Source organism: Petaurus breviceps, unplaced genomic scaffold (genome assembly GCF_028583685.1).
Source record: "Petaurus breviceps papuanus isolate PSGF00001 unplaced genomic scaffold, PetGlider_PUasm1.0 91041, whole genome shotgun sequence".
Taxonomy (NCBI): Eukaryota; Metazoa; Chordata; class Mammalia; order Diprotodontia; family Petauridae; genus Petaurus; species Petaurus breviceps.
In genome coordinates this window covers 1,141,540-1,165,515 of record NW_027187400.1, presented here as the reverse complement: position 1 = coordinate 1,165,515, position 23,976 = coordinate 1,141,540, and the positions used below count along the sequence as shown (strand labels likewise).

The following is a 23,976-nucleotide window of genomic DNA, read 5'->3' as shown; positions in this document are numbered from 1 at the left end:
TCATAATTTTACTTTAAAATAAGGTCTCCTCAATGTAATCCCATAATAGACATCTTTTCTTTCACAAGTCATTTTTTAAAACTATGAGACAGGCTGTATGCTTTGTTTTGTTTTTGGGATTTAATTTATTGGGGGGGAGGTGTCATTAAAATACCATTTATACATACTAACAATTAAGTTTCTCTAAATAACTAACTGGTGGTTTACTTTCCCCTTTAGGCAAGGTTTTAGGTCACAGGGAAAGGTTAACTAAGCTCAAGATTTGTGTTCCTATACTACTTTCCATTATGAGATGAAGACTTTTTAAAAAAGAAACTACAGTTTTAACACACTTCAAGTGAGGCAACTGTCTATCCACTCCATATGCCACCAATACGAATGGTAGCTGCCCTGGATGGGCAGTGAGGGCAATGGAGAAGAAGAAAATAAGTTTCTCAAGTCCATAGCCCTGACTTGCCGTATCAGACCATACCACTTGTTTTAAGATGGGAAATGGAAGAAAGCAAGGAATACAAGCTAGAGAACTAATCACAGCTCAACTAATATTTGCTCTTTTAATATAAGGACCAAGGCAGTCCTAAAACTAAGTAACATCTTTCACAGATGCTCATTTTGGCCTCTATTCTGCCAAAAAGAAATTCCAAAGAGTTCCTCTGTTAACTTGCTAGTATAATGAAGATTAGAACTGTGTGTGTGAGAGCAGCTGTTTGATAAGCTCCTCACCCTGAGCTCCCTGCTGTGCTTTTGACATGCTTATTCTACCAACATATACTGCTTCAGTTCAACTGCATTTGGAGGCAAATTCAAAAAGGAATGACTTCTAGTGGCCATGTTTTGTCTACCTTCATGGCTATAATGCTAACCATTATTCACTAAGTTCACAGAATCATTAGACTCGGAAGGGACGATACTCAGCATAAGCCCCGAATTTTAGAGTAGCAAAAACTGAGTCTCAGAAAGGTTAAGAAGAGGTTAGATTTCACTTTTTCTTAAAATTACCTCGATTTTTTGTATATACTTCTATATGTGTATGTTGTCTTCCTCAGGTAGACTGTAAGCCTCTACAGGGAAAAGACTGTTGAGTGTTTTACTGTGTATTCCCAGGACCCAGCACACAGTAGATGCATAATAAATGTGTTACTTGAATTTGTTACCTAAGATCACATAAGCAGTGTCAGAGACAGAATCTGAATCCAGGCCCCACCTCCTGGCCCAGTGTTCCTTCCACTGTGCCAGACTCAAAGCTGAAAAGCTAATCAGAAAGCAGCCACACTTAATCTGCAGTCAGCTTTAATACTCGCCAATTTTCCTTCAGTAAGGACTTCTTTCTCTTGGTCACTGACAATGCCACTAAATATGCCACAGAGTTTTCATTTTGAAACTAGATTGAATAATGAGGTCTGACAGTCACCTGGCACATTGGTATGAGAAGGTGAAAACAAGCTGCATTCAAAAGAAAAACAATTTCCCATAATACCCTGCTTGGAAGATGGAAGCAGAAAAAGAGGAAGGAGAAAATGGAATCCAATGCAGGAAGTAGGAGACACAAGGAGGAGTGCCCTGGCCTGGCCAACTGCGCCCACCCACAGTGCCACAGTCCCCTGCTTAGCTCCCACAAAGAGGCTGAAGAGACCACAGAGGCAGCTGCAGGTGCCAGAGTAGGGGGGAGGGGCGGAGCAGTGTCCTTGTCCTCCCCACCTCCTGTGTGGGTCAGGGAGCAGTGCTCTCCTGAATGGAAGTGATGAAATGCCCACTGCCCACCTTAGGGGCAGCCTGGGAGAAGGACAATCCAAGCCCAGAAGTGAAGAGGAGGAGAAAAGGTCAGAAGGCACAGGGGAGCGGCATGGAACTTTCCACAGTCTCCACCTGTTCCCTGAGGTCAGGGATCATTCTTTTAACATCAATCATCTCCTAGTGATGCCATATGGCTATGAATCACAGAACACCAAGATCTCAGAAGAAAAAAGGTGACCCAAAGAACAATACAGAGAGACATGGTGGGTTCAAAGGTGGATGCAACATATTATGATCTGCATACCAGAACTAGTGGGAAAGAAATGTAAAAATGGAAAGCGAGCAAGTCACGTAGAGAAATCGAGGAATAACAGATGGGCTGTGGGAGAGCTACACTAGTAATATTAAAAATCTGAAAGAAAGAACTCCAGGACGGTAAGCAATTCCTCTATGGAGGATGAACAGAAGAATATGACCAAAAACCCCACAGGATGAGAAAGCAATGAAGAGCTGCAATCTGGGCTAGTGGAGGGAGTGGAGTGCCCACATAGCTCTACATCAAATTAGCTCCCAAACTTGACACTCCACTACGAGAATCAGAATGTCTCACAGGAGAGAAGATATTTTATATAACTATTTGAAGAAACTTAGGTGGTGCAGTGAGATGATACTGGATTGGAGTCAGGAAGACCCGAGTTCAAATTTGGCCCCAGACACACTAAGCTGCATGTCCCTGGGCAAGTCACTGAATGCTGTTTGCCTCAAATAGCATTACCACACAGGATGGTTGTGAGGATAAAATGAGAATTTTTGTAAATTTCTTTACAAACCTTATAAGTCCTTAAAGAACTTATAAGTGCTAATTGTTGTTATTGTTATCATTTTTACTTATCCTAAACTTCTTTCAAGCCTAAAGTATCCCCTATTTCTCGCATTCTGAGAAATTTGAGAAAATACATTTTTATCCTATACATACTATACCTCTCATGAATATAGATATTAAACCTAACCCAATCTTAGACTTCCATTTGAAAGACTTTTTCATTTGTCCTCATGAACCCTTGTATTATGAACCATCGCATGTAAGTTTGAACTCTTCTATTATGAAATGGGATAATATACAAAGAAAAAGAGGAAACAAGCATGTATTGAACACCTACTGCGTGCCAGGAATAGCAGGAAGCCCTTCATAAACACTGTCTTATTTGATCCTTACAACCCTGGGAAGCAGATGACAGTACTATAATCATTTTACACTTGAGGAAACTGAGGCAGAGATTTAAGTGACTTGCCCAAGGTCACACAACTGGTAAGTATCTGAGGCCAGATTTCAGGTCAGGTCTTTCTGACTCCAGGCCCAGCACTCTCTGTTCACTGTGCCACGTTGCTAAAAACAAATCTGCAAGCCAAAAAAAGTGTATTTTAGCGATTTGTATGGTAAGAGCTTGAAGAAGCAAAGATATTTATCAAGTAAGGAGACCAGGCTTCCAATTGTAGCCCTACCGATTCCTTTTGAGATTTCCTAGCCATAAAGTTGCCAGATGAGACATTTGCGTTGGACAATGTGGGCTTTTAAAGAATAATGGAAATCTTTCCCACTAACGCACTTGCCAAACCTATAAACTCCAGTATCAAGTTCTGATACTAGACACAAATTAGAAATAATTAGGAACCCAAAGTATACAGTAACAGGGCCAAGTCTACAGGTACAGAGCTGACCCTCTTACGGAATCAAGTAGCTATTAATTGCACCTGCAAAGTATTTTTGAGATGTGCAAGAGAACAAGTCAGGGCTAATAAGAGCTCTTACCCAGGTTCAGACTTGAAGAAGATCCATGTGAAGAGAGAGAAGGAGGTGGTGTCTGGGAATGCCCTGGCCCCTGACTAGGGAGAGGCATTCCAACAGGTCCAGGAGAGGAAGAAAAGCCAAGGCCATTATAAAAACTGTGTCCAATGGGGGTCAAACTGCTGGATGTTCTCTTATATAGGTCACTGCTGCCAGTCAGGGAGTCTCGGCGGGAGCCACTACCAGTATTTGAGTTTGCCACTAAAATAGAATTGAAACAATGTATATTAGAGCAGCCCTGGGCTTTAAGAACAAAGCCAATGACATGCTTCTACAACATGGTACATTATAACCTGGTCTGGGTCCTCCCCTTCTACACCCTCTGCCCACCTGTCACCAGGGACAGCACAAAGAGTTGTACTGAATGCCAAGAGAAAGTAGAGCTGACACCAAGCTGGCTGCTCCAAACACCATATTCCCCTGAAACAGCCTGTCTAGAAGCAGGCCGTGCTGTCTGGTGGAAAGAGAAAGCCCTCATGGACAAATCACAGACTCAACAGAGGAGAAACCACAGAAGAGGAAAGGCCTGGAAACAGCACTGGCTGTGCTCCCCAGGACGGCTGGGCCGCAGGGGGTCTTCCCCCTAACGCAGCCATGATAAGTGGTTCAGGAAGCAGGCTCTCCAATCCTCACACAATTGCATGATGGGTTCTCTGTCATTTAGACTGATCCCTTTATCCCATACATACCAGCTCCCCCTTCCTCAGGCATTGGATCACAACACATCTCACCTAGTTGGTATCTTACTGCTTCGCATTTTCCCAAGTCCATGACATTATAAGCACCTCAGTGTAAACACTCCTTCCAATCTGCCAGAAAAGCAACCTGTCCCCTATAGCCTAACAACACAAGGACCATCCTTCACTGTCCCGGTCCTTCCAGATAAAGTGCTGCTGAGGTAGTTTGGGCTTGTCTTCCTCACTCCTATGCCTGCGGTCAATTTTATGAATTTCTATCCAGCTAAGTGATCTGTTATCTGGAATAAAACAACTAGAGGGGCGTGAGAGATAGTAGTGGTGGTAGCAGTAGTAGCGGCAGCAGCAGTGGTGGTAGTGGCAGTGGTGGTGGTGGTGATGGTGGCAGTAGTAGTAGTGGTGGTGGTGGTGGTGGTAGCAGCAGCAGCAGCAGCAGCAGCAGCTAGCATTTACATAACCCTTCCAGCTTTGCCAAGTGCTTTACTCGTTATCTCATTTGTTTGATCACTACCACGACTCTGCGAGTCAGGCACTAGCACCATCCTCATCTCACAGATAAGAAAAAGAAGGCTTAGAGAGAGTAAGTGATTTGCCCAGTGTTGATGCTTAGCTAGCAACTGTCTGATGTTGGATTTGAACTTAGGATTTGCTGGCTCCCAGGCGGACACTCTATATATTGTACCACTTGTTCAAGTGACCAGAAATAAGGTCCTGTCTATAAAACCAAAGGAAGAAGATCCATCCTATTTAATGTGAGCGACTGAGTAGCTTGGGCTTTCTTTCCTAGTGAAGTCAAACTCTCAGTGACTTGGGTCAATACAGGCTCATGCAATATTTCCAGGGTTCCATTAAGACTAGTACATGACATTCACTGCAAAGGCACCTCAAGCATGATTGCTACCTGCGGTTCCAAATCCTCCAAGGGCTGATCCCAGAGTGGCTCCAAGAGAGCTGCTACTCCCAAATCCCAGGGAAGTGTTGGCAGGCTGAGCAGAGCCCTGAGAAAAGAGGGAGCTACTCTGGGAGTTGCTGCTCAGAGAGTTGTTGCCATAAAATGAACTGGATGCCAAGTTGTTGTTGGGTTGCTGCTGAGGCTGGGGCTGAGGCTGCTGAGTTCCTAATGGGCGGAATGGTCCGTTTGTCGTGCCTGCAAGACCACCAGCTGCACCATTTGCAGAGGCTGCAGCAGCTGCAACAGCTACAAATAAGAAAATCAAACAGTGGATTAGGGTCTTATTCCCAAACTACTTTTCTCTTTTTTAGAAAGCAATTACAAAGAGATTAGAATCTAACACAATGACAGAAACATACACTTAAGACCAAAATGGGACTTCAGAGGTCATCTAATCCAACCCCCTCTTTTACAGATGGGGCAAGTGAAGCCCAGGGAGAGTGACTGACTCAAGGTCACAGAGCCACAATTGCAACTCAGCCACTTGACTCCAAATTCAGCCCCCTTGTAAAATATCTTCTAAATCTATCTATATCACTCCTCTTTTTGGTCTTGAAGATTCTCCTTGAATCTAATGGACAGAAGGAAGAATGGGTGTCAATTTAAGTTAAAAAGAGGCAAACTGCTGCTCATTAAGGAGAAACTTAACTGTCCAAAAGCAAAATGTGCTATCTCAGGAAGCAGTGAATTCACTGTCATTAGAAGTCTCCAAGTGCAAGCTGGAGCACTACTTATCGGGAATTTTGCAGACAAAATTCATATTCAAGTAAAGGCTGGATTAGATGCCTTCCCAGATCCACTGCAATTCTTGAGCCCAAATCCCACTACTTGTCTCTGAGAACCAATGAAACAGAGTCAATAACTGGGCTCCCTATCTCTGCAAAATGTAGCCACTCCATTTTTAAATACTCAGGAGTGGAAAACCCCCAAATCAAAGTTAGCTTAGAGACCAGACCCTTCACAACAGCATCCTATTCTGTACCATAGTCCCAATTATGTGCGTTAAAGAACTATTGGACCTAGTAATGCATTACAGCAGTAACAATGAGCATTCCCACTTTGACAGGGAAAAAAAGCCTAAATAGAAATTCCCTCTTTCCTTACCCTACAAAGATATGGCATTTGAAAACATTAAACAAAATGAGAAACTTTGGCTATCCACAAACATAACTACATAATATTAATACTATACACCAACTTCCTATTTTAAGTATAACCTTAAATACTTTCTGACCAAATAGTACAAATAGGGCATCTGCAATTTCTGAACCTCCTTGAATCTCACACAGGAAAGAAGACAATGCCAAAGAAGATGGGTGCCTCACAACAAGGAAGAATAAAATAGGTTATTTTTAAACAGTAAAGAAAAAACACCAGACAAGCCCCGCCCCCACCATCTCTTTTTATTAAAGCAGTACCACAAGACACAGCCTTTGGAGTGGATACAAGAAACATACCTGCTTGTGCTGCTGAGGAGCTGATGATCACAGGGGCAGGGGCTACAAGGCGCACAGGAGCTCCCAAACCATTTCTAGCCCCAGCATTGACAACAAGGGCCCCTGTTTGGTCATAATAAGCAGCTGGTGCCAAGACAGGATACCCTAAGGCAGTGGGGAAATCAACAGGTCAATTCTAAATATGAAGAGAGCACCAGTGAGGTGTTACACATACACACCCTCACTCACACATACATATGCCTAGAACAATTACAGATACAACATTATAAAGATACAGCATCGAACCCAAAAAAAAGTATATTCAGCAGTATATTTTTACTGACTATATCAAGAATTAAGGTTAAAATTTGAACACATGCATGTGAAAAAATGTCATGGAAGGGAGGTCATTAATGTTTTCTGACTGTTAAAGAACTCTGTCTAAAAACGACTAATCTAGAAATATAATGGCAAAAGCAAGGACCTTTTGGGCCCAGCATGAGTTATGTTACTAATTAGACCAGTTTGGGAAAATAATTAACACTGTGCTTTAACCACTTGTAATAGTAAGTTAGTTTTGTCCTTTTCCAAGTAAGGCTAGATCACTAAGTGTGGTGAAGCATTCATACATGGACAGTCATTTTTCATGACTCCCAATCCAATTGCCTTTCACTTCTAGGATGCCACCTTTATCCAAACACCTTGATTAAATTATTTTGCAGACAGGGACAACCTTCACACAATTCTCTGTTTCTTAAGCACTGTATGCAGCTCTACCAACGATTCTGAGGGATGTCAGGAAAGGAAAGTCTGCCAAACCAAAGTAGACCATTCATTTATTCCTACTGGCATCCACATGAATGAAATAGTTAGTCTTAGAATGGAGCCTGTACGAGAACGCTCATACTGACATAAACAGTTCAAATGAACCACAGCTCCTGACTCTGACAAAAGGTGGATAATAAACTAGAAAACTGAAGACAGCCCCGGGACCAAAGTGTAAAACTCTGATGTGCCCACTACAGGACCAAACAATAAAAAGCAAAAAGAAATTTAGACTGGCTCAGAACCAATGAGTACAATCAAGAGATCTCAGCAATGAATTGTCTCAGTGAGGGCAAGTGTGTCATCCTAGCCAGTGTTTGATAATTTCAATGGACCAACCACCTGTTGCCGAATCTTCCTGAGCGAGTAAGTGAGATCTTGCTTTTTACTACTGAGAGAAGACAAATGAAGCCATACCTGGCATCCCTGCAGCCAGCCCCTGCCCAAATGCAAGAGCAGAGTTTACTGCAGCAGCTGCCACAAGTGGATCAGTCTGCTGACCTTGCTGGTTCTGATTTGGGGTCAAAGGACGTTGGCTTGCACCTCCACGAAGAACCTAGGAACAAGGCAGAAAACACATCAGCTCTTTTCTCCTGATCAGAAGCTTTAAATAGCAATATCTATGCTCACACTTACATGACTACTCAGATGGGACAGATCCCCATTAGGAAAAGATCCTTTCCCATGAATTCATCAGATACAAGGCACTTTTTTAATCTTTAAAAACATATATTATTCATTATATAGAATGGCTCTCTGCAAGGGGGAGTTATACTGGGAGAAAATAGTGTGATGTAAAAAAAAGGGGGGGGATGACATCATTAAAAACTTTTATAAATACACACAGGGAAAATAAACAAACAAGTCCAAAGACTAAAACGGAGATACCCAAAACAGAATCATGTAAAAGATGATAGTGATGATATAATAAAAAATCAGCTACTACTGACATTTATATGGCACTTTAAAGTATACAAAGCACTTTACAAATAGTTTCTCATTTTATCCTCCCAACAAACCCTGGGAAGTAGTTACTATTACACCCATTTTCCAGATGAGGGAATGAAGAGCTAGGAGAGGTCACGGTCACACAGCTAGTAAGTACTTGAAGCTGGAGTTGATTCTTCCTAACTCCAGACCTACCACTCCAAGCACTACCTTAACCTAGCTGCCTCTGATGCCCATCCTCCCTAGTCAAGTCTTTTGTGCCTAAGTACATAGATTACCCCAGGATCCCATAGTTCTTACCACATCTTCCTGGCTTCAGGGCCTGAGCTGAACAAAGAACTGAATATTAAATATCACTTACTGAACCTTGTCATACCTAAGTCTTCAAATACCCCATGGTCTGCCAAACTCTGGACTTCCTTTTACGCTCTGAAGACATCCTCTGCGTCCTTCATGCTATCTCCTATGCCCCCAACACCCTCTTCCTACTCCTTGCTTTCCCCAGACTTGTTTATTGCAAACATTCCTATCCAGTCCAACACAAAAGTCACTGACTCCCCCATGAGGTTTTTCTCTGACCTAAGCACACTCCCCTCAAACTGTTAAGGACATACTTCCATGTTTGCCCATCCTCTCAGCCAAGAATTTTGCTTGTCATGCCTGGGGGCTGTAATTATCACTGGCTATACCACCCCATATTAGGATATAATGCTGAAGGAAATCCCTCCCCTCAGCACCTAAGGGCACTGCTCTGTGAAGGGGAGGGGCTCAATAAACCACTGCCCCAGAGGCTAAATGGACAAAAGCCTATAAAACATAATGTGGAAATTTTTGGTGTTTTTTTTTTTAATTTTCAGTAATTGAATATGCACATTGGAGAAATTGCAAAGAAAAAGGAACAGTAACACTACTGGCGCACTTAGGATAGAATCTTTAAAAAAAAGGCAATCTACAAGTTTTTAAGACTCATGAATCCTAAGAAAGGACAAATCACATTTGCTCAATTCCTATCTGAAAAGTATTGTCAAAAAAAAAAAAAGAAGAGGAGAAAAGGGGAGATTAAAAAATATGCACAGGAAAGGAAATAAGCATTTATATAGCACCTATTATGTGCAGGGGACTGTGCTAAGCACTTTACAAATTTCATTACAACAACTCTGTAGGACAGGTGCTCTTATTATCCCCATTTTACCAGTTGAGGAAACTGAGGCAGACAGCAGTTAAGAGACTTGCACAGGGTCAGACAGCTAAGAAGAGTCTGAGGTTGGATTGGAATTCAAGTCTTCCTGTTTCTAGGTCCAATCCTCTATCCACTGTAATGCCTAGCTGTCCCTAAACATAGACTTAACACAGCAGCATTACTGGTACTGACAAAGAGCTGGAAACAATTTAAATAGACAACAGCCAGCAAATGACCAATCAAACTGCCAAATCTTAAATGTGAAGATACATTTTTTTCACTCTTTTTCCCATTTGTGATGGCTCAACTATCCTCAAAACACCTTTCAGATGAGACTTGAACACTTCATTACATATAGTTAAATAAAGAATACAAAATCGTGTTAACCAGAAAAATAAGCAAAAGAATAAATTCAACAAAGTTACAGGACATAAAGCAAGCTCACATAAATGATCAGCATTTCTGTATATTACCAAAAAAGATCCAGCAGAAAGAAAAATTCCACTCAAGATAACTACAGAGGGCATAAAACATTTGGGAGTCTATCTACCAAGCTATACTCGGGAAGTACATGCACTATATGTGAAACTCTGACTTTATCCAGTCATTCTGAAAAGCTGGGCGTGGAAGAGCAGAAAGCATGGCCTTTTTGTTGCAAAGGTGAAGGTCTCAGGGGATGGGTACACATAGAGCTGTGTGGGGATATCAAGGGACCTCAAGTTTTCTTTTTTTTTTTTTTTTAAGCAATCAGGGTTAAGTAACTTGCTCAAGGTTACACAGCCAGGTATTTCTGGGTGGATGCTAAGTGTCTGAGCCCGGGATTCAATCTCCAGGTCTTCTCAACACTGGAGCCGGTGCTCTTACTCGCTGTGCTACCTGGCCGCCCCCTAAGGGACCTCAAGTTTTCCCATCTGAAAAATAAGGAGTCTGGAATAGATGATCTTTAAGGTTCCTGTCAGCTTAAAATACTACTATTCAAAAGAAAGAAGCTATGACCAATCTATGGTGGCTTCTTGACTGAAACAAGCAGAAAAGTAGGGATCCCAAGCATGTTCAAGGGCTGTCGAAATGCTCTACTGTAGCCACACCATCCCCACCCACCTCCAGGGCTTGACCAGTCCCTTTTGCATAGCCAGCTGCTGATAGGCTGGGCCACTTTCCAGGTTCCTCTCCATTCACACTCATGCATCATAGGCAGCACAGGCTCCCAGATGTCCAAGTGGCCAACTGGTAAGCCAGTCACACTGACAGCTTCTACATAGCCTCACTTCCTCAACTGAATGCACAGCTAGAAAGTTGGCTTTTTACAAAAAGACCTGCTAGAGCCATTATTTACTCACATACAAGACAGACTTACAATGGGTCTTGTGCTGCCCAAGCTTATAAACAAATGAGTCCATCTATTACCTGGAGAATTTTCATCTCTGAAGTATACCATCACACATGTTACTATCTCAATGAGCACTTTTCAGTGTTGATGGAGATAGAGAGACAGATAGATGAAGAGGTAGATAGGTAGGTGGGCAGACAGAAGCCCAGATAGACAGGTAGGCAGATAGATGACAGAAAGAGGTAGATAGGTAGATAGCTGAGATTAGATGGAAAGAGTTAGATACAAACACCCCCATGTATCACTTTGAATGAGTTTCATATAGATCAAAAGATTTATGGAAAACAGAAATCTGGAGAAACATAAAGATGAACATCGCACTGAAATGCAATTCCTTTATAGCTTTAAAATGATGGCAAGCCATAGGGATGAGTTTATCATTATGGCTTCAACTGATTTCTGCCTTTGGCATCAGAAGTTCTGTTTTAGTTATGATGATGACCCATCAAAAAACATTAAGAGATCCATGAAGAAGCTAGATACAATGGACATGAGTACATACACTGGAGTTCTTCTAAATGCTATTACAGAGTTCCAGAAGAATGGAGTGCATATGAGTTTTGCTTTTTGAAAGTATGCCCCCAGTTAATCCAGTATAGAAACTGGCAGAACAGTTCAGTGACTAATAGAGTTGGAGAAGTTAGGGCCCACAGCAGACCAGAATACACATGCCCATGTCCATAAAGTTCTGGATATTTCAGGATATTGAAACCTCAAAATTAATGGACCTTTCTTTTCTTCTAAGTGCAGACTTTCCTTAATTTCTATTCATTATAAAAATGTTTTCATTCATTTAGGTCAGTGGAAGGAAAGCTAGAATCGAAATAATTTATGATTTTAAAAAGTGACGCTGGATATAGTCACAGTGGCAGACAACTTTTGGAATGCAACCAGTCAAGCACTCAGCACACTTCTGCATCTGCACTCTGTGCAGACACTTACAGCCAGTTCTACTATAACTCGACATGTGTGTTCCTAAAGACCACTGCAAAATCACACAATAAGAACCAATGGGCTTATGGGAAAACGGAGGTAGGAGCACAGCACTCAAAAACTTCATCTGGGGTGTATATAAAGAAAGACTGATAAAAGTGGGAGCACAGTTTTGCTAACATGTTTAAATGGCGAATATATATTCTAACCTAACCAGTGGCTGCTGCTCACCCTGTGGCCCAGGGAGGGCCAGGCAACAATCGAGAGGACTGCTGCTCCTAGAATGAGAGGACCCCCAGCCCTCTCTGCCCACGGTTTGGACTGTGCCACAAGATGTATTTAAGCACAGCACTTTGCCTTAAAAAAAGACCTGCAGTTTGCTTGCTGAAGTGAGTTGGAGTTTGGGTACACTTTTCTTCTTTTCTCCCTCTTTCTCAGGGATGAAACTGAGCATTAGCAAGCTTCAAATTGGGGTTACGCTCTCACTGCTTTCTAATATGTCGCTGCATTGAAACAAATTTGTACTTTCAAAACAAGCACTTAGTTTTTAGAATAATGTAAATTGTAAAAGAAAGTAGTATAATTTTTAAAAAATGAATCTATTTTAGTTATTAATAAAGGGCTGCACAGTTCCTCCCCCTCTCCCCACCCAAAAAGGCAAGAGGCTGAGTGGAGAATACCTCACATAACATTACTTAACTGAGGAGCTTGTTGGTCTGGCTAAATTGTTTCTTTTTCCAATTTTAAAATTCTTTACTATAAGGATGCCTCTCTCGGAGAAGGAAAGGATATAGTGGAAAATAAAAGTGACATTAAAAACAACAAAAAGTGATACAAAATAACAAAAAGAAAATAAATCCTTGCTCTAAAATTTGAAAACCATTAAAAGTTAAATGGGAAAATGAAGGTGTTATCTCTATTATCTATATAGTTTCATCCTTTTGTGATGGCTTGACAGTCCTGAAATGATCTCACCAGATCTGACTTGGAAGTCTCAGCTGCCACTTTAGTGTTTCTTCTATCTCTGACCAAATAGTCACAAACTTTTAGCAAACTAAACAGGCTTCATACTCTGGAGATATCTCCTTCCTGTGATTTCTGAGAGCTTGCCTGGGGCCACTGTTTCATGAAGTGTCCTGGCTATCCATGCTCACTTACTACATGTGCAACTCCTGACTCTAAAATTTTCTAACGTACCCCTTCTCTAAAGGTAACCTCCCTTTCCACCATCTTTTCCAACTCTTTTTATGGGTTGTTCTCTCCTCCACAAATCTTCCCCTTAGAATTAAGGGATAGGAACTGTCTGTTTTTATATGAATTCTCAGCACAATGCCTGACACAGCCAGCATTTAATACATACATTCACTTGTGCTTTCTCTCTCTCTCTCCCCGCCTCTTTATTCCAGTTCAAAGGACAAACTCTGTTGCAGTATAGTTCATAAGTTCTTAGCCCTTTTCTGTCATGCATACCTCTAGAAGTCTATTAATATCAAAGCTTACAGACCCCTTCTTAGAAATAATGTGTTTTGGGGTGGCCAGGTGGTACAGTGAATAAGAGCACCAGCCCCAGAGTTGGGAGACCCGGGATCGGTTCTGGCCTCAGATACTTGGCACCCACACAAAAGGCCATATAACCTTGAGCAAGTTACTTAACCCCAATTGCTTTAAAAAAAATAATGTGTTTAAATTCATAAAATAAAACACATAAGGAAACTAATTCTCTTGAAACATACTTTTCAAAAAGAAAATTTAAGTTCACAGGCCGCAAGTAAAAACCCTTGGTTTAGACTCTATTGTAAAAAATAAATATCTAACACTTTCTTATATAATTAGGAAGGTCAAAAAAAAATATTGACTATAAAGGCAATCACCTTTATGCTTGAAATTCACATGTTAAATACAACCTAACAGAAAAGAGAAGAAAGATAAAAATATTAAGTTTACACAATATGCAGAATAGGTGGGTTATAAAATTCACCCATTTGCAGAAAGTTTTGCATTTTCTCTAATCACTCCTATTTTTAGTCCATAAATATACAAAGCTAAAATGGCATTTGGAGGGTCCACCCACACGATTAGGGTAGCTAGACTTCTCACTTAGCTGCTTACAGCAATATACATTTTACAACTGGGATTTTTTTTTGTGATTTCAATACTTGAATGCTTATTCACAATAACAGTATTGACAGGAAGAGGTGACAATTTGCAAGTGTGTTCAGCAATAAATGTAAAGCATAGTGTTGTCTAAAGATGCCATGTGTACATTAAGGCTAAGCACAAACAAGCTCACAGAGCACCCCAACAAGTAAATTTCAGAGAATGAGAGGGAAGAGGGCTAAGAGTCGAGCATTTCTCTGAACCCTCTGTGGAGGTCACTGGACAGATAGAGAGGGGCCACAACTCGAAGTATGTGGCAAAGGGAACAGTTAGAGAACAGTTCAGACCTGGATCCCCCAACTCCACATGAAGAGTTCTTTCCATAAAGACATTTGGTCGTGGTGATCCTGGGCTAGAACAAATGCTCCCTGGCCTTTCCACTTATCTGTAAAGGGAAAAGAGGATGGCCCACGGTCCATCTACCAGTGGTCTGCCTCCCCAATAGGGAGGACAGACCCTGCGCAGCACACTAAGAAAAATACTGAAGTGCTCATGTCCTCTTTGATGCAGGCATCTCTGCAGCCTTTATGAGACAGGGTAAAGAGACAAGCCTATGAAAGGAAGCTCCAGGTGACTAAAAATAAGAAAAATATGAGGTTTCGTCTTCTACAAAGCAAACTGTTAATGATGACAAAGCTGTGGACAGTAAATGGAAAGAGAGGCAGCCCTACAACACTGTGGGTGGGGCTAGGAATTACTTCAACAATTCTGAAAATCAACTGAGATTTTTTTTCTGAGAAAATGACTCAAGTTTCCATTCCTGTTGTGCCAGATTCCACTATTAGGAAGAGAACCTAAAGAGACCAATAAGAAAAAATTGGTACCACATAAAACTAGGAGCTGATTAGTGTGAATAATGAATCCTGCAAAGTGGTCACATTACTGGAATTCTCAATGCATATTTCCGCTGGGCTAGAACCAATTCCCATGCATAAATATAATTTGGTACAGTCCTCCTCCTTCTCTTCTTTCTCCTTCTCCTCCTCTTCATTATCCACTAAAACATTTTTACGGCAATACTTTCTGTAGTAGCAAAGAATTGGAAACACAGTAGACGCCTTTAGATTGGCTAAACAACATGTGGGATATGAATCCAATGGGAAATTAAGAGCCTACAACTGTGCTACCAATGTGAGAAACATGGGAAGAATAATATGATGTAACACAAAATAAAGTAGGCAAAATCAGGAAATTAAGATACACAACGGCTATCACAGAACCACAGAATTTAAGAGTTAAATGGACATCTGTGGACTCAAATCCTCCAAGGAGAGACATTCATTCAACTCCCAAGCCAGCCCATTCCACTTGTTGGGAAGTTTTTCCCTAACATTCAGACATAAATTTGCCTCATTCCCATTTCCATCCACTCTACAGATTCTATCCTTTAGGGACTAACAGAGTAATACTAAAAACAACAAAATAATCAAATTGAATGCTGGGAAATTACAATAGCTAGACCTTTGTTCTCCTGCTGGTGGAGCTCTGAAATGGTAGAACCATTCTGGAAAGCAACTTGGAATTATATTACAGAAATTATTAAAATATACACTCATCTCTACAAGCCCCTATGCTAGGCAGAACCTCCCAATGAAGTTAAAGACAGAAAGGTACCATATACACCAAATTCCCAACAGCATCTTCTGTAGGAAGATTTCTCTTTCCTACTGTCCTATATGCTTAATTTCTTAGAACATTTCAAGTCTGAGCTCAGGTGTTACGGCCTCTGTGAACTGTGGTCTAATACCTCCATTGTTATGTTTTCTATCAACATTGATGTGTGTAGGATGACTTTACTGTTTTCCCCTTAAAATACAGAGAAAAAAATCAAATCTGATATACGATTTTTAAGAAGCCCCCCCATGTATCAAAATATTTAGAATATCAATTTTTTTTTTACATAGTAGCAAAGAAGTGGAACCAAAATAGCCCCCATTGATTGGGGAATGGTTAAACCAACTGGAGTCCATGAATGCAAAGGAATATTAGTGCACTATTAAAAATGTTGACTATGAAGAATATTGAAAGTATCAAAACAAATATAAACATGCAAAATAAAGTAAGCAGAACCAGTAAAGCAATATACATGACTACCACAATGTAAACAGAAAGGAAAAAAATTCCTGAACCCTGAAGTTATGACCAAGGCTGGCCCCCAGGAAAAGACAGAACTATACCTTCTCCCTCTCTTACTGTTGTGGGAAATTATGGGTTTAGAATACTAGAAATATAATCCAATTAATGTGATGCAATGGTTAGTTCTGATGAAATACTATCGACCCTTCCTTTTCATATTCTTTGTTTCAGGGAATGGCACCCTAGGCAGTGGAGAGGAGAGGGAGGGTTGTATATGAAAATGAAAGAAAAGTAAAAATAAATTTGAAAACTTGAAAAAAAAAAAAAGAAATGAATGAAAATAGGTAAGAAGCCAATAAATGTGCCCAGATTTCACGTTTCATCTTTTTAAATAATACAATGAAATGGTAATTGAAATTAGTAAATTGTTTTCACTAAAAATGAAATGCTGCATACATTTGTTAAGCTTTTGTGTTCCATATTTTTAAATGATAGAGGATAATCTATGTATTTAAATGAATCACAATTACATATAGAGCTTCACTACCTGCTAGAGCTATGCTTAATTTGAAAAAATATCATTAAATGTCTACTCTGGTCAATATACTGTGATAGAAAAAACTAGAAACAAACTGGATGCCCATCAACTGGAGAATGACTGAATAAATTATGTTCTATGAATTCAATGGACCATAGGAAGACCCTGTTGGGTCATTATTGTTTTAGTGAATCAAAGGCCCTAATTTTAGAAATGAAGAAACTGAAGGGCACAAACATAAAGCCACTTGACAAAAGCTTATGTAAGAACCTAAATGGCAGAGCTAAGATTTGAAACTAAGCATGCTTTCAACTATACCCCCACTGTCTCATGAAAATAACCAAAAGGCTGGTCAGTATCAGAAAATGACTAGTTCTCCTAATTTTCTGATAAGAAAACTAACTAAATGAGGCAGAAACCACAGCAAGACCACCAAAATAAAGTATTTTTAAAAATAAAACATGAAAATGTAATAAAACTAACAAAACTCAGACTCAAGATATAGGTTTGTGCTTCTATGTACTCTGGTGAGTTCTGATTCCAGCTCTAACATGTATTAGTTCTGTGAATGAGGGCCACTGACATTCACTGCAATGCAATATTGAGTTTCCTCCTCATCTGTCACTTAAGGAGACTTTTACTAGACAGGTCCTTGAGATGCTCTCACTTGCACACTCACAGAGATACACACACACCCCACCAAAAACGTGCATGCACCCACAGAGCACAAAATGAAGTTTTCTATAAAATGGCACACGCATTCCTTAAAAAGGCCTGGAACTACTCCATGTTTTTACAATTCTTCTCTGCAGCTCTGAATCAGCTCAGTGCTCAGAGTTTACCATTTGCAGGCAGGTTTTGCTGAAAGGTCGTTGGCTGCCTGACAATTTGCATAAGTGGATTTGCTACTGCTGTTCATCTTAGGGTGGAACTGCTGCCACTAAATATCTAAGGAAGACAGGAGGGGAGTGAAATGTACCAATGTCTTCATTTATTTCAAAAATTCATTCATAAATATCAGACATATAAGGCATTCAAAATTCTATAATATGCCTTTTTCTCTAAATTTCTTGAAATTCCACTGTTTTTTCTTAAAGGAGATAATTATAGAACTCCTAAATTTAATGGGAATAGTTGTTAAGATATCATAAGATTAGGGGCGGCCAGTTAGCACAGCGAGTAAGAGCACCGGCTCCAGTGTTGAGAAGACCTGGAGATCAAATCCCGGGCTCAGACACTTAGCACCCACCCAGAAACACCTGGCCATGTAACCTCGAGCAAGTTACTTAACCCCAATTGCTCAGCGAGTAAGAGCACCGGCTCCAGTGTTGGGACGACCTGGACATCGAATCCCGGGCTCACTGGCCGTGTAACCTTGAGCAAGTTACTTAACCCTGATTGCTTAAAAAAAAAAGAAGAAGAAGAAGATATCATAAGATTATTATGAATTTGCAGAGGTGAAGGTAATTACAGGCATAGAACACTTTATATAATGACAGATTTCTTATGACACACAGATATATGGGCTTTTTTTCTCTTCTTCCTCTTTTTCCATTAAAAACAAAAACAAAACCCTCCGATAGCTATTTGGGAATAGGACGGATACAGGGGTTGGAGGACAAAATATCATCAATAAAAGTTTATCTAAAAACTGCCTGTAGTTCTACTAGAAGGGGCATTAATTATCTATGATTTTCTAAGACATGTATCACTAGAAAACTACTAACAGAGCAAAGAAAGATGAAGAAATGCAAGATGTGCAATTTCTACAATCTGGGATGCTATGAAGTCCATAGTATGATAGAAATAAAGCGGCACTTTGGAGGTTTTGTAGTCCTTTCTTATTTTACAAATGAGAAAACTGAGGCCCAGAAAGGGGAAGTCACAGAGCCAGAGAGGGAGGGAGCCACCATAGAACAGAAACTGTTACTGACAGCACTGGCATGAGTGGACGGTTTGAGATCCATCCATGTACGATCTGCAGAATTGCTTCCTTCTCTGTGAAGTGTCACAAGCATCAACATGGATGATGTACTTGAAATCTAGATGCAATTTGTTTAGTTATTTTAATAAAATATATGAGTTAATCGTGACTACTTCTGTTGCTAAAGCATACAGATAAAAGTGACTAAGAGATGGAGGACCTGGAAAGCGGAACAAATGACTTCTCATGGATTCCCATCTTGTATTTTTCTTCTCTGTAAAAAATATCCATTTGAATTTACACAATGACAAAAAAAATCTGTCTTTAGATATTCAGGATCTTACTGATGTACAATAGAGACGTCCAGGTACCTGTTGCTGCCCTTGCTGAGTTTGCTGAGTGGTCTGCTGGTTAGCTGAATTACTTGCTGCTGCAGCAGCAGCAGCTTGCTGTTGGAAAAGACTGGCAGGATAGACTCCCCAGGGAGTGACTCCATAATACTGGTGAGGGACCACAGCAGGGCCTAAAATGGTAAAGAAAAGTAAACGAAGCTTGAATTAGGAAGAACACTAACAATTAGGAATCACAAGCAGTACAAATTTAACAACTCAGACAGCAGAATCTATAATCTAAGAGAGAACTGAAAATAATCTCCATTTAACTGCAGAAAATGTTATAGGAAACTGTAATGTACAATATGAAATGATAAATAAAATATAACATAGTATTAGAAAATGTTATAAGAAGGGGATTCACTTTAGGTATGAGTTGTACAAGACTGACCTCCAAGTTCCCTATAGATTTTGGGGTTCTACAATTTCTTTTTTTCAAAAGCAGAAAGAATGATGTAACAGTAACATTACATTTGTATCAACCTACAAGAATTTATTAAGCATTTACTAACTGTCCAGCACTAATAACATTTTTCTATCTCTAGTACCAAGTGTTGAAGATCCAAGGAAAGACCTTGGTCCCTGCCCTCAGGAAATTTCCATCTTAATGCAGGAGGCAATATACACATAGGCACGGACACGACACCCAGAGTATAAAGAGTTGGTCACGTCAAAGGGAAAATAAGAGCACTAACGATCTTTTTAAAAGTTTGATCTTATATAGTCTTTCACAACATGACTATTTACGAAAGTGTTTTGTATAACTATACATGTATAACCTATATTGAATTGTTTGCATTCTCAATGAGGGTGGATGGGGAGGGAATAAAGGAGAGAATTTGTAACTCAAAGTTTAAAAACAAATATTAAAAATCATTTTTACATGTAACTGGAAAATAAGATATACAGGCAATGGGGTAGAGAAATATATCCTGTCCTACAAGAAAATAAGGGGGAAGGAGATAAGAGGTGAGGGGTGATACAAGGGAGGAATAACTAGGGGAAGGGGTAATCAGAATGCATGCCATTTTGGGGTAGAGGGAGGGGAGAGACGGAGAAAATTTGGAACTCAAAATCTTGTAGAAATGAATGTTGAAAACTAAAAATGAATTAATTAAAAAGTTTGATTTTTATTCCTACTTCAAATTAACAAGTAATCATCTTCTATCCCTTCCCAAAACACCACCCTAATAAAGGAGGGACAAGAAGGGGGGCAAGGATTTATTAAGCACCTACTATGTGATGAATACTGTAAGACAGAGCCTTTGAGTAAGGATCTGACAAAAAGAAAGTCAGTCAACACTGATATGTATCTACCTTGTGCAAAAACCTTGGGCTAAGTACTGAGTGGTAAAAAGAAAGGTAAAATGTCAGTCATTATTCCCAAAGAGCTCACAGTCTAACAAGGGAAATCGCATGCAACAGCTATGTCTAACAAAGTTACATACAGGATAAACTGGGAATAATCAACAAAGGGATGGTACCAAAACTAAGGGGGATCGGGAAAAACATCTTCTAAAAGGCTGGATTTTAGCATGGGCTTGAAGGAAATCAAGGTAGCCAGGAACTGAATCATCCTCCAGATGAGGAAATAGAGAACTCCAGGTATGGGAACACCAAGCTGGTTTGTTTATTTGCTTTTACATATTCTGATCCAATGACTGACCTCTCTTTTTTAAACAAAAAACAAATCATTTTGAAGATTATTATTTTGTTACATGGTTTGTAACCATGTAATCCTAAATCTGTTTCTTTCTTTCATTTGTTTTTTTCCCATTACTTCACTTGAAATTCTTAATCTTTGGCTCTTTCAGAAGAATTTCATTATTATTCTTTTAGACCAACAAAATATCCTTTCATAATTTGATTCTCACGGCACTTCTATTTTTAGTTGGATTCATGTGTTCACTGGGTATCTCTTGGTAGATTTAAAAATGTTTTGGACCTTCTGTATTTCTATTGAATGGAATTTCTCTCTCTCATCAGGTGAAGTTTTGTTGGCACCATGAGAATTCTGATGACATATATTTCCATTCTACAACTTTACTAATTTTATTACCGTGTTTCCCCGATAATAAGACCTATCCCGAAAATAAGCCCTCCCCTTACTGTGTAAGATTCCTCTAAAATAAGCCCTCCCCCCAAAAATAAGCCCTATTGAGATTGCTACTGTAGTGAAGGTGATCCCCTGCACTACACGCTACATTACGGTACCCTCTGTATGCACCGTCCCCCACCCCGGTGAAACGCACGCCGTTCTCCGAGTTGCATCCAATCAGAGCTGCAGCAGTGAGCGTCATCCTGTTCTTTATTGAATTCATTATTGAATAAAGGTACATTTTTTTGTTCACATTTACCTGTTTATTAAAATTGCTCTCAATGTTCATTAAAATAAGCCTTCCCCTGAAAATAATCCCTCTGGTGTTTTTCTGTCCAAAAAATTAATAAGACAGTGTCTTATTATCGGGGAAACATGGTACTTCTACTCATTTTAGTTGACTATATAATTCTCTCTTCAAATAATCACTGTCATCTGCACAATAATAATTTTGTTCATTCTTTGCCTATGTTTAGCTCTAGGATTTCAATTTCTTATCTTATTACTGAAGTTACCTTGTCTTCTATCACATTAAATAGTAGTGGTGATAATAAACATCTTTGAATTAATTACTCATTACCTTAAAGGAGTGGTTTATAACTTTTCTTCAATTACATATATTGCTTGTTTTTACTGTCAGATACTATTTCCTATATTAAAGGAAAAATCCATGTATTTCTAATCATTCTAGTGACAAAAAAAAAGATGTTGGATTTTGAAAGGAAAAAAATCTATTTTCAGCACCTACTGATAAGTGTCTTATAAATCTTACAAATATGGATTAATAATCATATGCTCCTCCTTACACTGAACCAAAGCTGCATTCCTGGTATAAGCCCGATGTGGTCATTGTATATAATCTTTCTGATACATTATCATAACTTTTTGTATCAATGTTAATGAACACTGGGATTCTGATCTATAATTTTCTTGCGCAGTATTATCTCTGATTAAGGTATCAGAACCAGAATATGGATCATAGAAAAAGTCTGGATGGCTCCCTTCTTTTACTATTTTTGCAAACCACTTGTGTTAATATTAGGATAACTCTTCGAATGTTGGATGAAATTTACGATGAGGGTGATGGGTTGTTTTTTTTTTTTAATCTTTTATGACTCGGTCAATTACATTTTTAAAAATACTGGGTTATTTAAATATTCTATTGCTTTTATCTATCTGAGTATTTTATAACTTAAAAGTATTCACTCACGTCATCTAATTCTGACATTTTCTTTTAATCCCCCTTTAACTGTTGGGAATTCACCTTTTTCACTGATATAAAAATTTTTATTTACTTTTTAAAATTATTTTTAAAATCAAAATAACTTTGATGTATTAAGTTTTTTTCCTTTAAAAGCATCTATTTTCATTTATCAATTAAATTTTTTTGGTGTCTTGATTTTTAGAATTTCCACTTTGTTTAGCTTAAGAATTTTGATTTGACACTGTCCTAGATTTTCTTAATTTCCTGCCAATTTGTTTATTCTTTCTTTTTTGTAGATGAAAGTGTATAGAAACAGAAATTTTGTCCTAAAAACTGCTTTAGATGCATCCCAAGTTTTGGAATGGTTTGTCAAGATGTTCATTAATGAAATATTCTATCATTTGTTCTTTGACTCATGAGTTCTTTAGGATTAAGTTATATAGTCTGTAATTAAATTTTAAATATTTGTTCAAAGGCCTTTTCCTAAATATATTTTTATGGCATTGTGATTAATAAATAATGTGTCTAGTGTGTCTGTTTTTATAAATTTTTTGTGAGATAAATGATTAATATCTGTAAAGATACCATGCATAGCTGTGAAGTAAGTAGTTCCTGTCTGTTCCTATTCAGTAAGAGAGATCAATGTGTAATTTTTCCAAAGTTGGAATAAATCTTTTGGCTAGATTTTTCTAGGTCTGAAAGAGGTACAATGAGGTATCCTATTTTAGTTTTACTATTTCTTTTTCACTGGCAAAAATTTTAATTAACTTTACTTTTAAGTATTTAGATGCATGCAACTTGGTGTGTACATGTGTCTGTGTGTGCACATCTCCACCCCCCCAACACACACACACATACCATACATGCATATATAAATATATAAAATGGTACTGATATTGATTCTTAATGGTGCCTATAAACACCTGCTTATATCATTTTAGCATGTTTATATTACTGTACTTATCTGAAAACATGCTTGTTGCCACTAGTTTTTTGATAATTTTTCTAATTTACTAAATTTTGATAATCTTTCTAGTTGATTCTAGTATTCTCTGCATAAATCATCGTATCACTGGAAAAAATGATAATTTTCTTTCTTCTTTGCCTATACTTATCTCCCATGAAATCTGTTTTCTTATCTTATTGCTAAAGCCAGTATACCTTACACTGTCTTAAACAGCAATCATGATAATGGGCATCCTTGAGTTCAGGTAAAACATACACTTAAGTTTGCTTCTCTCCCTCATTTTAACTCCCAGTTATATTTCATTTCTGGATTTATATTCATTTATTATAAAATAAATTGATTTATATTCATTTATTATAAAATAAATTTATATTTATTTCAAGTCCTGGTTATGTTTCAGGCTCTGATTCTGTCTCTTGGGTATCTTTATGTTTTTAGTTTCTTGTAAACATTATATTGTTAGAGAGTGCTTTCTATTCCACTAAGCTATTCTCTTCTATTTTATAGGCGAATGCATCCCATTTATGTTCAGGGTTAGGATTTTTTGATCCCCTTCACCCTTTCTTCTTGTACTTTTTCATCTCTTTGGCCCCATTCTCCTCTTAAAAAAAAGTCAAAACAAGAGGGAGCTAGTTAAATATATATAATCTATAAATAAAGAGGTCAGTCCCTACTCCATTC

At 38.9% G+C, this 23,976-nt stretch overlaps 1 protein-coding gene and 1 non-coding gene across 21 annotated transcripts in view; both read right to left on the bottom strand.

The window, feature by feature from the left end:
* PUM1 (pumilio RNA binding family member 1) overlaps positions 1–23,976 on the bottom strand; it is a 175,783-nt gene that overhangs the window by 32,194 nt on the left and 119,613 nt on the right. For 17 of the 20 annotated variants that reach the window (XM_069079481.1, XM_069079485.1, XM_069079492.1 and 14 more), the window contains 5 exons: positions 19,006–19,157; positions 7,906–8,044; positions 6,685–6,828; positions 5,177–5,473; positions 3,545–3,781 (listed from right to left, as the gene is read on the bottom strand). In XM_069079481.1, coding sequence (XP_068935582.1) covers positions 3,545–3,781; positions 5,177–5,473; positions 6,685–6,828; positions 7,906–8,044; positions 19,006–19,157 — 969 coding nt within the window. The remainder of the gene's footprint in view (positions 1–3,544; positions 3,782–5,176; positions 5,474–6,684; positions 6,829–7,905; positions 8,045–19,005; positions 19,158–23,976) is intronic. The other 3 variants (XM_069079488.1, XM_069079489.1, XM_069079487.1) reach the window with 1 other exon arrangement.
* LOC138154637 (small nucleolar RNA SNORD103/SNORD85) lies at positions 7,721–7,803 on the bottom strand. Its single transcript, XR_011166645.1, has one exon. It is a non-coding gene; the product is annotated as a small nucleolar RNA SNORD103/SNORD85 (small nucleolar RNA).